At 41.9% G+C, this 13179-nt stretch overlaps 1 protein-coding gene across 2 annotated transcripts in view; it reads left to right on the forward strand.

The window, feature by feature from the left end:
- The first annotated feature begins 1052 nt into the window (after positions 1-1052).
- LOC127628876 (nuclear receptor coactivator 6-like) overlaps positions 1053-13179 on the forward strand; it is a 41399-nt gene continuing 29272 nt past the window's right edge. For both annotated transcript variants that reach the window (XM_052105827.1, XM_052105828.1), the window contains exons 1-3: positions 1053-1168; positions 8827-9100; positions 9320-9475. In XM_052105827.1, the coding sequence (XP_051961787.1) occupies positions 8866-9100; positions 9320-9475 (391 nt within the window). In that variant the 5' untranslated portion in view covers positions 1053-1168; positions 8827-8865. The remainder of the gene's footprint in view (positions 1169-8826; positions 9101-9319; positions 9476-13179) is intronic.

The following is a 13179-nucleotide window of genomic DNA, read 5'->3' on the forward strand; positions in this document are numbered from 1 at the left end:
TCTTATTATTAGCTAATAAAGACTTCAAGCATTAGCTAAGGAAATTATCAAAGGAAAAGTAGTTGAGCAAATGTACAAACATCAGTATCAGGTGTAAAATATATAGCAAATAAGATGGATTTGCTTACAATTACACTGCATACATCTTTACATGCAATTGAATAAATGGTATAATTGTTATTTGCTTCTGTACAGATGTGTTTTGTTTATTATTATGTATTTCCAATGTAATTTTGCTAATGTGATTTAACATACATTCCAGATTGTTACATGTCTACTGGATCATCACTAATACTTGTTAAAAGACAAAAAATTATATAACTTTTTGGTTTTTATGTGTGCAACAGTGAAATTAATGTTTTAATAATAGGTTATGCACATGCTTTTCTTCTGATTGACAATCAGTTGACTTATAAAGTTATAATGGGCATTTACTATATTGTATGCCATTTGAACACTGTTGCCTGATATTGCACTGTAACAGCATCTCTTGTATGTAGCAGTTTTGGGAACAATAATAACTATTTAACTGTAGTTTCCTTGCGTCTTGTCCAACTAATGGAGTTTCAGTCAAATACGTTTAACTGGTTGGTCGTGAACACTAAACAGATGTGGACATTGCAGAGTAAAACAGGGTCAAAATGATTTAGAAATGTGTCATTGTTTGAATTCTTGATAAAGTTGATATTTATGAGAAATTTCAAATAACAGACAAATGGGTAAAGAACGAGACGTGTTCATATGTCTAAAATATTATCTATTGAAAATGGAGCTAAAAACATGGCGGGTCAGTCTTCAAAATATTTATGTAAAAACAAATACATTTTATAACCTCATTCAAGAAACGGAACCCGTTTCTTGAATGCACTGTTTTGACATTGGTCTTTTATATGCCTTTGCTTCCGGTCATTTAGGCCCCGCCCCTGTAGATGAATCCGCTTTGTGCTAATGTTTTTTCTGCCAGTTTATTTCAGCGATCTGAACGCGCTCTCGCTTGTGTGTACACAGTAGAGCGGACACTGACTCGCGTGCCCGTGTTCACTAATGCAGCGCGGGGTCGCGCACAGCTCCGTTCTGACGCGAACAGCCGTCACGAGAACGCGCTGTTAGCGTCTGTTGGCCTATATCTGTTAACTGCAGTAAAAAACCTCCTGATGGACTGAAAACGGTGAGATGTTACTACACTATTACCTTATGCAAACACGAGTACTAATTAACTGCGCAAACTGCATAACATTAAAAGCGTTTTATTTGTGTGAAAATGGCCACTGATGCGAATTCACAGTTTGTGTAGCTAATACACTAGCTGGAGTGAATTCTACTAATTATAATTATTAAATGATTCCTTATAATGTTATGATATTGTTAGGAATGCTTGTAGCAGATATGAGCAGTAAAGACATTGTAATATTTAATTGTTTGTCTTAAGCTGAAATTCTTTTATTTGTCTTTGTTTTGATCTGGCTAATGCTAATGCTAGTGAAATAAACCCACCTGAAGATCTCTGAATTCATTTGAAATCATTCATAAATCTCTAATTTGAGTGGGAGGATTATAATATTCAAGGTCTGATGTGTCTTATAACAGATGTGTCTGTTTAAACGTGTCCAGTGTGCTGTTAACCGTATTGACTTTATTCTGTAATTTGACATCTCGTTATTTAAAGCAGGATAATATCATGAGAGTACTCTTGGGAAGATATGTTGTCATTGTGTTTGAGGTTATTGGCATCGTATTTAACTTACGTAGTCTTTGGTGCACTAGCAAAAAAAAAAAAAAAACGTATTAAACGTATTACCATGTTTTTTTAAACATGTACCGTGATCATACTGTGGGATTCTTTGTTGTACCTTTGGAGTACCATGCAAATTCCATGGTATATAAATATGCTAATCATTCAGTACCGTGGTATACCATTATTGTCCCGCCCCAGTACTTTATTTAAAGTGTGCTTATTATGTAAATTTTCTCCTAATGTGACATTTTCTCTGAGGACCACTCTCCATTTCCTCTTATTTTTCACTATTGCAAGTTTATTAAATGTTTTCTAAAGCTCTTTTGCAATCTTAAAGCTTAAGCAGAACATGCCTTACATTATGTGATTGACAATGTTGACAGGATATGTTTGGTGAATGGTGATTTTTGCATGTTTGTAATCTTTGTTTTAAAGCCAAAAAATTAAGATTCAGTCATCATTTATTTACCCTCATACATTTCAAACCTGTGTGACGTTCATCCATGGTACTCAAAAGGTGGATTTTTAAAGAATATTCTGCTCACTTTTTTTTTCTTCTTGATGTATTGATAACGAGTCAGGACTGGAATTTAAGTCGTTATTCACTGATTTAGCCAATGGTGCCTTAATTGATTTTAGAGCTGTAGTGGAGGTGAAGATTATCATTGAATAATTATTTATTATTTTGATCTAATCCTTGTGCAACGTTATTACATGGCTTCAGAAGACTTAAAATATAAAGCGTAGTCATATGTACGGCTGGATATTGATACAGATTTCCGATTCCATTCTGACTCGCAAGCTATTGATTCCATTTCACTTCGATTTATAATGTTTCGATTTATATGGATGCATCTAAAAAAATATCTGCCAGATTATGCTGTTAATTATACAGAGTACCATCTAACATTATGAAAATATAAAATGTACTTATTGGATTTTATTAGTTTTTCATCGTTTTGGTCACATTTTAGCATTTTAAAAATGTAAATTTCCATGTATTCCATAAATATAAAATTATATTGCATATTCAAAAAAAACATTTATTGCATCATTTGTATTTACTTATAAATTAAAAAGTATTTACAGTGATTTGTGTAAGATGTGCTAAAAGTAAAAACTGCCACTGTCTCTTTAAGAAAACCAGCAGTTCTGTAAAGAGTCTGTAAATGAGCACATGTTAATGAGAGACACTCAAATGGCTTTACCTCATCTGTGCTATGCATGATTAAAATTAAATGTTTTTGTTGTTGTTTTTGCTTAACAACTGACTATAAAGAACAGAAAATGTATTAAAAGAGACATTATTCTATGACAAATGGGTCACATGGATCTCATCTTTGGACACATATTACACAGAACAACTTTTACTCTCAACACGCAGTGAAAGGATCTCATTTTTGAATACTTAACCACTGTTCTAACTTCTACAAAATTACTGGTTAGTGAAATCTGAACATTTACCAGCCAGTTGCCAAATATGTACATTTTAGTCACATTGCGCAAATTCATTGAGTTCATTGAAAAGTAGAGGGTTGCTTCACAGAGTAAAAGATCGATCTTGTGATTAAAGAATCAATATAGAGATTGTTCAAATGAAAATCGCAATGCATCAGAATTAGAGGTGACCGATATTGTTTTTTTTTTTCAGGCCGATGCCGATCTTTTGAAATCCGGGTTGGCCGATTAATGGTGCCGATTTATTTTGGCCGATATTTGGCTGATATGTGCTTGTTTTTAACCTCTTATTTGAAAGATAAAATGTAACACAAATAATTACTTAAGATAGACAAAATTTCTCAACAAATACATTTATTGAACACTTGACCAATCTGCACTTGTACACTTAAAATTAAAAATGTATAATGTAAAAACATATTGTATAAATAATGTATAACAAATATATATTAAATAAACAAAGCAGGTGTTACGAACTGCTCCGAGACACGAAGGTTGAGATCCAAATGCAGCTTTAATTAAGGGGCAATCCAGACACGTAATCCAATATTCAGAGCATCCAAGAGAAGCACAGGCATAACTAGGGATGGGTATCGTTAAGGTTTTAATGGTATTACTACTCTTACCGATACTGCTTATCGATCCGGTACTTCAACTGTATTCTTAATGGTTCTTTTTGTTATATATATATATATATATATATATATATATATATATATATATATATATATATATATATATATATATATACACAAATATAAACGTTATATAGGCACAGTGATTTAATTTCAGGAAGGTCTACTAACATTACTGTTCAGGTGTGGTCTAAAAAGAAATCTAATAAAGTAATCAATTGTAAAATAACACTGCATAGTTTATCATAGATAGATTAATGCAGAAGTTATTCATTCAAGAGCTGTAAGTGATTTTCTCTTTGCCTTTTGTTGTTTGATTCGCAGTAATGGCTCAATCGTCACATGTTCATTAGACCGCTTCCCCTTTAAGACCGAGTCTAATGGGCTCCTGATGCAGCATATTTTCTCCCAACTATTTCCATAACTACGTTCATTTAAGACATAAACTGTGTTTAAGTGAATCTCCAAGCCGGTCGTTTTGACATTTTTGTGTATAGTTGATCGTTTAGACGCGCACATGAAACCCAAAGTAGCCTATACATCTCTTTGCGGTCTGTTTCGGAGCACGCGCCGCCTTGGGAACGGTATCTCTTCAAGTCAAGTCAAGTCAAGTCAAGTGGTTTTTATTGTCGTTTCAACCATATACAGTTAGTACAGTACACAGCAAAACGAGACAACGTTCCTCCAGGACCATGGTGCTACATAAAAACAACAAAGGACCAACACAGGACCACATGAGACAACACAACGAAATAAAATACCTATATAAAAAAACCTACATATACCTATATAAAGTGCACGTGCAAACATGTGCAAAAAGTACAGGACAGTACAACAAATTTCTGACAGTGAACAAGACAATAGACAGTGCAGCGCCGACCAGTACTCAGTAGTGCAAAAAGATGACAGTTTCTAAAAATGTAAACATAACATACTATGAGATAATGTTCTATGCACATAGCAGTTATTGAGGTAGCAGACAGTTATAAAGTGACAGTAATTAAAGTGCAACTCAGGACATCTGTGTGTCAAACCAGTCTCTGAGTATTGAGAAGTCTGATGGCTTGGGGGAAGAAGCTGTTACACAGTCTGGCCGTGAGGGCCCGAATGCTTCGGTACCTCTTGCCAGACGGGAGGAGGGTAAAGAGTTTGTGTGAGGGGTGTGTGGGGTCGTCCACAATGCTGGTTGCTTTGCGGATGCAGTGTTTTTTGTAAATGTCTTTGATGGAGGGAAGAGAGACCCCAATGATCTTCTCAGCTGTCCTCACTATCCTCTGCAGGGCTTTGCGGTCCGAAACGGTGCAAGTCCCAAACCAGGCAGTGATGCAGCTGCTCAGGATGCTCTCAATAGTCCCTCTATAGAATGTAGTGAGGATGGGGGTTGGGAGATGTGCTTTCCTCAGCCTTCGAAGAAAGTAGAGACGCTGCTGGGCTTTCTTGGTGATAGAGCTGGTGTTGAGGGACCAGGTGAGGTTCTCCGCCAAGTGAACACCAAGGAATTTGGTGCTTTTGACGATCTCCACAGAGGAGCCGTCGATGTTCAGTGGAGTGTGTTCACCTTGTGCTCTCCTAAAGTCAACAACCATCTCTTTTGTTTTGTCGACATTCAGGGACAGGTTGTTGGCTCTACACCAGTTCGTCAGCCGCTGCACCTCCTCTCTGTATGCTGACTCGTCATTCTTGCTGATGAGACCCACCACGGTCGTGTCATCGGCGAACTTGATGATGTGATTCGAGCTGTGCATTGCTGCACAGTCGTGAGTCAGCAGAGTGAACAGCAGTGGACTGAGCACACACCCCTGGGGGGCCCCAGTGCTCAGTGTGGTGGTGGTGGAGATGCTGTTCCCGATCTGGACTGACTGAGGTCTCCCAGTCAGGAAGTCCAGGATCCAGTTGCAGAGGGAGGTGTCCAGGCCCAGCAGGTTCAGCTTTCAAATCAGGTGCTGGGGAATGATTGTGTTGAATGCTGAGCTGAAATCTATGAACAGCATTCGAACGTATGAGTCCTTATTGTCTAGGTGGGTGAGGGCCAGATGGAGGGTTGTGGTGATGGCATCGTCCGTTGAACGGTTTGAACGATACGCAAACTGCAGTGGGTCTAGTGAGGGGGCAGCTGGGTCTTAATCTGCCTCATGACGAGCCTCTCGAAGCACTTCATGATGATGGGTGTAAGTGCGACGGGACGGTAGTCGTTGAGGCAGGACACTGAAGACTTCTTTGGCATGGGGATGATGGTGGTGGCCTTGAAGCACGTTTGAACGACGGCGCTGCTCAGAGAGATGTTGAAGATGTCGGTAAGAACATCTGCTAGCTGGTCTACACATCCTCTGAGCACTCTGCCAGGAATGTTGTCTGGTCCAGCAGCCTTCCGTGGGTTGACTCGACGTAGAGTTTTCCTCACATCTGCCGTGGTAAGACAGAGCACCTGGTCGTTGGGAGGAGGGGTGGACTTCCTCGCCATCACGTCGTTCTGCACTTCAAACCGAGCGTAGAAGTCGTTCAGCGCATCTGGGAGGGAGGCATCTTTGTCACAGGCAACTGATGTTGTCCTGTAGTTGGTGATGGCCTGGATGCCCTGCCACATGCGCCGCGTGTCACCGCTGTCCTGGAAGTGACTGTGGATTCTCTGGGCGTGTGCGCGCTTTGCCTCTCTGATTGCCCGTGACAGTTTGGCCCTAGCTGTTCTTAGGGCTGCCTTATCGCCTGCTCTGAAGGCGGAGTCTCGGGACCTCAGCAGCGTGCGCACCTCCGCAGTCATCCACGGCTTCTGGTTGGAGCGTGTGGTGATGGTCTTGGAGAAAGTGACATCATCAATGCACTTGCTGATGTAGCTGGTCACTGATGCTGTGTATTCCTCCAAGTTGGTAGAATCGCCATATGTTGCAGCCTCCCTGAACATGTGCCAGTCAGTACACTCAAAACAGTCCTGAAGAGCAGAGATGGCTCCTGCTGGCCAGGTTTTCACCTGCTTCTGAAGCGGTTTTGTGCGTCTGACGAGCGGTCTGTATGCTGGAATTAACATAACAGAGATGTGGTCTGAGTAGCCGAGGTGGGGGCGGGGCTCCGCCCGGCAGCGCCTGGGATGTTTGTGTAAACAAGATCAAGCGTGTTCAGCCCCTCTCGTTGCAAAGTCCACATACTGATGGAATTTAGGGAGCACTGTCTTGAGATTTGCATGGTTGAAATCTCTGGCGACAATAAACAGTCCGTCGGGGTGAGCGTTCTGCAGTTCGCTCATAGCCTCATACAGTTCACAGAGCGCTTCCTTAGCGTTAGCGCTGGGGGGAATGTAAACTCCGGTTATGCAAACAGTGGTGAATTCCCGTGGTAGATAAAAAGGTCTGCATCTAACAGTCACAAGCTCCAACAGCGATGAACAGTAACTAGAGACTAGCATAGAGTTCTTGCACCATTCCGTGTTGATGTAAACACACAAGCCACCACCGCGAGTCTTACCGCAGAGAGCTGTATTTCTGTCGGCACGAAACGAGGCGAGCCCGTCTAGCTGAATGGCGGCATCCGAACTCTGTCGCTGAGCCACGTCTCCGTGAAAACAAAGACGCAGCAGTCTCTAAACTCACGCTGCGTAGCCTGCTGGAGTCGGATATAGTCCAGTTTATTGTCCAGGGAGCAAACATTTGAGAGCAGGATAGACGGGAGAGCCGGCCGGCTAGGGTTTGTTTTTAGCCTTGCATGGACCCCCGCCCTCTTTCCGCGCTTCCGCTTACGACGTCCTCTCCCCCGGCCACCGGCATCAGGCGACGCCGAGGGCTGGAGGCCTGGTCTCCGCAGCAAGCCGAGTACGCGTAGCGCCTCCTGCAGGTCATCATGCAGCTTGGTTTTTGCATGAGTCTTATATTTCAGTAGTGTCTGGCGATGGTAGACACGAACACCGGTTGCTCCGATGTCCATGTGTTGCAAAAGTCGGGCTTTTTTAACAAAAATAGCACCATTGTGGATCCGGAGTGGCCGCTGGGTGCTACCGCGCCGCCATCTTGGATCAAGAGCGCCATCTTGCGCTCTTTTTATTATTAAACGCGTCCCGCAATTTAGCAACAGTAGCTAGACTGCATTTTACAACAATCACCCGTTTTAGGGAGAAATGTCAGTGCACCACTGTGAAGGGAAGGAAGTTGTGCTAGACAGAATGCGGCTTATGAATAAATATAATTTTTATAATCTTTGGAAGGCGAAATCTAAAATAAAATCAGACTAATATCACAGATCTAATGTGTAAACCACCAGGCTACGTTTGAATGTTTCGTTCTGTCACTCATTAAGCGGGGCTCGTGTTGTGCTCGCTGTGGCACCGCGTGAGCGAGATCTCTCTCTCTCTCTCTCTCTCTCTCTCTCTCTCTCTGACTGCGAATAGCTAAATTGCATCACAGACAAATGGTTTCATATTATTATACATAGAAATGGCTGGCGAGATAAAAGAACTTTCTCTTTATAGCAATAATAAATGTATTTTCTTAATTTCTCCAGTACCGACAGCAGAACCGATAACGTCCGAGCTTAACAAAGCCAGTCCTTCAATAGCCTATAGTGCATTTGTATCTTTTTTATTACGTAACTCTCTGCATTGAGTGACAACCCTCTCAAATATAAGACAAACAGAACAAATAAAAGTCTCAGATTCACTGTCTGTACTTATTGTGACATGATAGCAACCCTTCTGCTGTGATAATGCTACTTCAACTACGCTATCAATATCCAAAGTAGCCGAACGTCATGTCGCCTATCGCGTTTGTCGCGTTTTTTCTTGAAGTTGGCAGTAACATATCAACAGTTCAAGAACACTTTTGTGTTCTTGAACTCCTGAAGTCTAGAAATATTCCTTTCGTTCCAGTTATGTCTTATTTGCAAGGAAGCTAATGCAGCATATGTTATATAATTACAAAATGTTTTTTTTTTATATGAACATTATTACTTGTTACTCTCGGGTAAACCATAAGGCTAACATGGTTTTTCATGCGATACCTTGTTTTTTGTTTGCAGCGGTGGAACAGGCTCAACGCAGCTCTTTACTGAAGGGCTATGGCGCATCAGCACGGCTCGTGTGAGCTCTCATGGGATGCTCAGTCCCCTCGAGCCATCTCGCTCATGGATCATGACTCCGGAGTGGAAGATGGAGATGACAGTCCCAGCAGCCCTCCCCTTCCTGTGGAATACTCTATCATCTATGTAGCTTTCAAAGGGAACATGAGTGATGAGGACTTTCAGGAGAAGCTGGATGCTGTCTTAAACGGGATGCTAGATATGCTACTACTAGGTCAGGCTTTGCTGTGGACCCATGAATAATGTTAATGTGCTTGGACAGCAATGATAGATTGGAAATGGAGAAAATAAGTTTTTAGGATTTAATTGCTGTTTTAGGATTATTTAGTTCCTTATAATTCTCATCCCTAGTCTTTGCTCTGTTTAGGATGGAGGCTGTACTTTCTATTAATTTCTGTTATTGCTCTTGTGTTCCACTCTGTGTCTAATGTAGGTACTAAGAGGCTTGAACCCGAGCGAGTGGAGCCGTGGAACAGTGTACGAGTCACTTTCAACATCCCCAGAGAGGCGGCCGAGCGACTGCGTGTGCTGGCTCAAAACAACCAACAGCAGCTGCGAGATCTGGGCATCCTCTCTGTGCAGATTGAAGGTATGAATGTTTGGAATTTTGCTCAGACAAACCATTCACTTCTGCTGTTACAGCTACAGGTGCACAATATATCGGTGGCCGATATATTATTTGTAGGCAACTGAAAAAAAGTTGTTATTATTGGTGTCGGCAGTGGATAATTCAGATGATAATTTTAAACAAATACACTCACCTAAAGGATTATTAGGAACACCATACTAATACTGTGTTTGACCCCCTTTCGCATTCAGAACTGCCTTAATTCTACGTGGCATTGATTCAACAAGGTGCTGAAGGCATTCTTTAGAAATGTTGGCCCATATTGATAGGATAGCATCTTGCAGTTGAGATCTGGTGACTGTGGGGGCCATTTTAGTACAGTGAACTCATTGTCATGTTCAAGAAACCAATTTGAAATGATTCAAGCTTTGTGACATGGTGCAGTATCCTGCTGGAAGTAGCCATCAGAGGATGGGTACATGGTGGCCATAAAGGGATGGACATGGTCAGAAACAATGCTCAGGTAGGCCGCGGCATTTAAACGATGCCCAATTGGCACTAAGGGGTATATTCACCGATCCCTTAGCCCAGGGGTTGCTGATGTAATTGGATCTTTATATATATCCTGAAGGAGGGAGCAAAATGAATTTATTCACACACATGATGTATTTTCTCAGACAATGAAATACCGGACCGGTAGATAATGCAGTGATGAAGTAGGTTATTTGCCAGAGAAATGGTAACAACTGTTGTAAAGCCATATTTCAATACACATTTTAAATGCACTTATTTTTTTCCAGTTTCATTTGAATTTTTTGTTAAAATAAATAAAAAATGAAGTTCAAAGTTTGAAATCAAGGCCTCTTGCTTTATTGTGTAGGCTTAACCCTAACCCTGCTTAACGAAAATTTCCCATATTATCACCTAGTGTCCAACCAGCGCTAATACCAGTGTTCGACGGTTTCCTGCAGAGTTGTTTTGGTTTTTTCTGCGACCAACCGACCAATTAAAACTTGGTCGACTAAACTCTCTTGCCCTGAATAACCAAAACTCAACCTACTGAGACAATAGTATTGTACCTATATTTTAGCAGGGTCAACTCTCTAAGATCATTGGATGACATTTGGCGTTTCAGCACTTTATATACTCTTTTACAATTCTGTGAATACTTGTGCTTTGATCATGTCAATGAATGAAGCATATTGTATGATCCGCCCCCTTAAAAACTGCTTAAGTGCCTCCCATGCCACACCCATAGAGGACACTGAGGACCAGTTGGTTTCTACATAAACACTGACTTCTGTCTTTAACATTTGTTGAAATGCTTGGCCCTGTAGAATAGAGCTGAAGATCTTTGCCCGAACCCGACGGGACCCGACGGGTTCGGTCTGAATTTCGATCATTTTACGCGGGCTCGGGCCGGGCTCGGGCTTGCGCACCGGATTGCGCGGTAAATGAATGGTCAGGTGATGCGTTTCGATTAGCGCGAAAATGGATGCTGAGGAGGTGAAACGGAGGTTGGCCTCTGGCGATTATGTTTTGGTTGCACAGACAAAGAAAGCAAAGTCTGAGGTGTGGAAAAATTTTGACTTTGTGCATAATGAGAACAATGAGACAGTGGGATATGTGAAATGCAAAAGATGCGACATTCTGTTAAAGTACGACAGCAAAACGACAGGGAATTCGTCGCTGAAAAGGCATGTTGATCGAAGCTGTTCAACACCTGCCAGTGCCCAGGATCAAACTACAATCACGTCGTTTGTTACAGCATCAAAACCCATCCCTGCAAAGGTGAAACAAACGGTGACGGAGAAGTGTGTCAGCTTTTGCTGTAAAGACATTAGGCCTTTTAATATCGTAAATGGCAAGGGGTTTGAAGAGCTGGCGCAAGAACTAATTAATGTCGGGGCTGCGTATGGGAGGGTTCCCGTAAATTCTGTTATTCCCAGCCATGTGACAGTTGCGAAGAGGTGCACTAACATGGCAGAAGAAAAGAGGGAAGCTTTAGTACAGAAACTTAAGACTTTGTTAAATGATGGCACAGTCGCAATGACCACGGACATGTGGACAGAGGATTATCGGAAGATTAGTTATTTGACAATCACATGCCATTTCATAAATGAGGATATGGAACTGGTGAATAAAACCCTGACAACTTCAATGTTCCCTTTGGAAGAGGCAAAGACGGGAGAAAATATCAGACGGGAGATACTGAAACTACTGGTGACAAAGTTTGGCCTTGACGCTTCCTCTCTCAGCAAAATTGTATGGGTGACCGATGAGGGGGCAAACATTAAATTAGCTCTGCGGCCATACCAGAGATTGGACTGCATTGACCATCTCATCAATACGGTACTGCGCCATGGACTCGACATTGCCGAGTTATCCAAAGCCGACGGTGCTCCGGACATAGGAGATACCATTTCTGCTGCTAAATCATTAGTGAGGTACGTTAAACAGTCGGGGTTGGCTGCACAACTGTCAACAACATTGCTGCAAATGGGAGACACTCGGTTCAGTACGGTGTACCTCACACTGACTTCTATACAGGCCATTTATCATGAGCTCCATGAAAAGCTGGAGGCGCGAGGAGAGAGCGCGCGCATTGAGAAAATAGCACCAGACACACTGGACTTTTTGATAAACTTTCTGAAGCCATTCTATGAAGCACAGCGGGAACTTGAGGGAGACAAGTATCCAACACTTAATAGTGTGTGTCTCTGGAGTGAGAAACTGAAACGCCACTGTGAGCCCAATGTCCTGGACTCCCCTCAGCAAGCTGTCGTGCGTAAACGGCACGAAGACTGGCTCGCGCGTAAAGTGATCATACAGGACCTCCACAAGATCGCAACATTCCTCTGGCCAAAATTTAATCAGCTGAGAATGTTATCACATTCAGACAGGAATGCCGTACATGCTCATGTCCGCACTCTTCTGCAAGCCATGGCTGCAGGTGCACCAGATGTGGAGATTCGAGAACCAGAGCTCTCCGGAGTCGAACCCAGTGACAGTCCTCCGGCAAAAAGGGCGAATTTTGCGGAGTGGGAAAATGTAAGGCAAGCTGACTGGGAAGATGACGAGGTCACTCGCTACATTGAAATGGCTGCTGTCATGGTAAATGAAATGGATGTTCTTGGCTGGTGGAAGGCCAAAACTTGCAAAATTAGCCAGATCAGTACTATGCATCCCGGCCAGTAGCAGCAGCAGTGAAAGGGTGTTCAGTGCTGCTGGACGCACCATCAGTGAGCGCAGGACCGCGCTGAAGCCATCTACAGTGGATTCAATAATTTTCCTCCACAAAAACATGTAGCCTAATCTTGGTGAGTAAAGGTTTTTCAAATTATAACTAAATATTAATTTAGTCTTAAATGCATAATGTATACATACAGCAGAGTATAGGCTACAGGCTAATGTTGGCATTATTCTTTTATTAAATTTCAGCTGCTGTTCACCGTCGCATTTTTTTGTGGCCGCGGATCGTGGAGAGAAGTGACGAAGCAAATCCTGCATCTTTATCTTAATTTTGTTATTGCCAAACACGCATCTTAATTTAGAATTGATCTTAATTTAATTTGTTAAGAAAGTCTCCTATAAAGACGCTTTATTGGCGCGTTGGCCTATTTATATTCGTATTGGTGATTGTGGAGAGAGGCGGCCTCAAGCATGTCCCGTTTTCGTTTGTCTTAGGCATAATCTCAATTTTATGAAACTTTTCGTTTTATTTC

The sequence above is a fragment of the Xyrauchen texanus genome, chromosome 35 (assembly GCF_025860055.1).
Source record: "Xyrauchen texanus isolate HMW12.3.18 chromosome 35, RBS_HiC_50CHRs, whole genome shotgun sequence".
Taxonomy (NCBI): Eukaryota; Metazoa; Chordata; class Actinopteri; order Cypriniformes; family Catostomidae; genus Xyrauchen; species Xyrauchen texanus.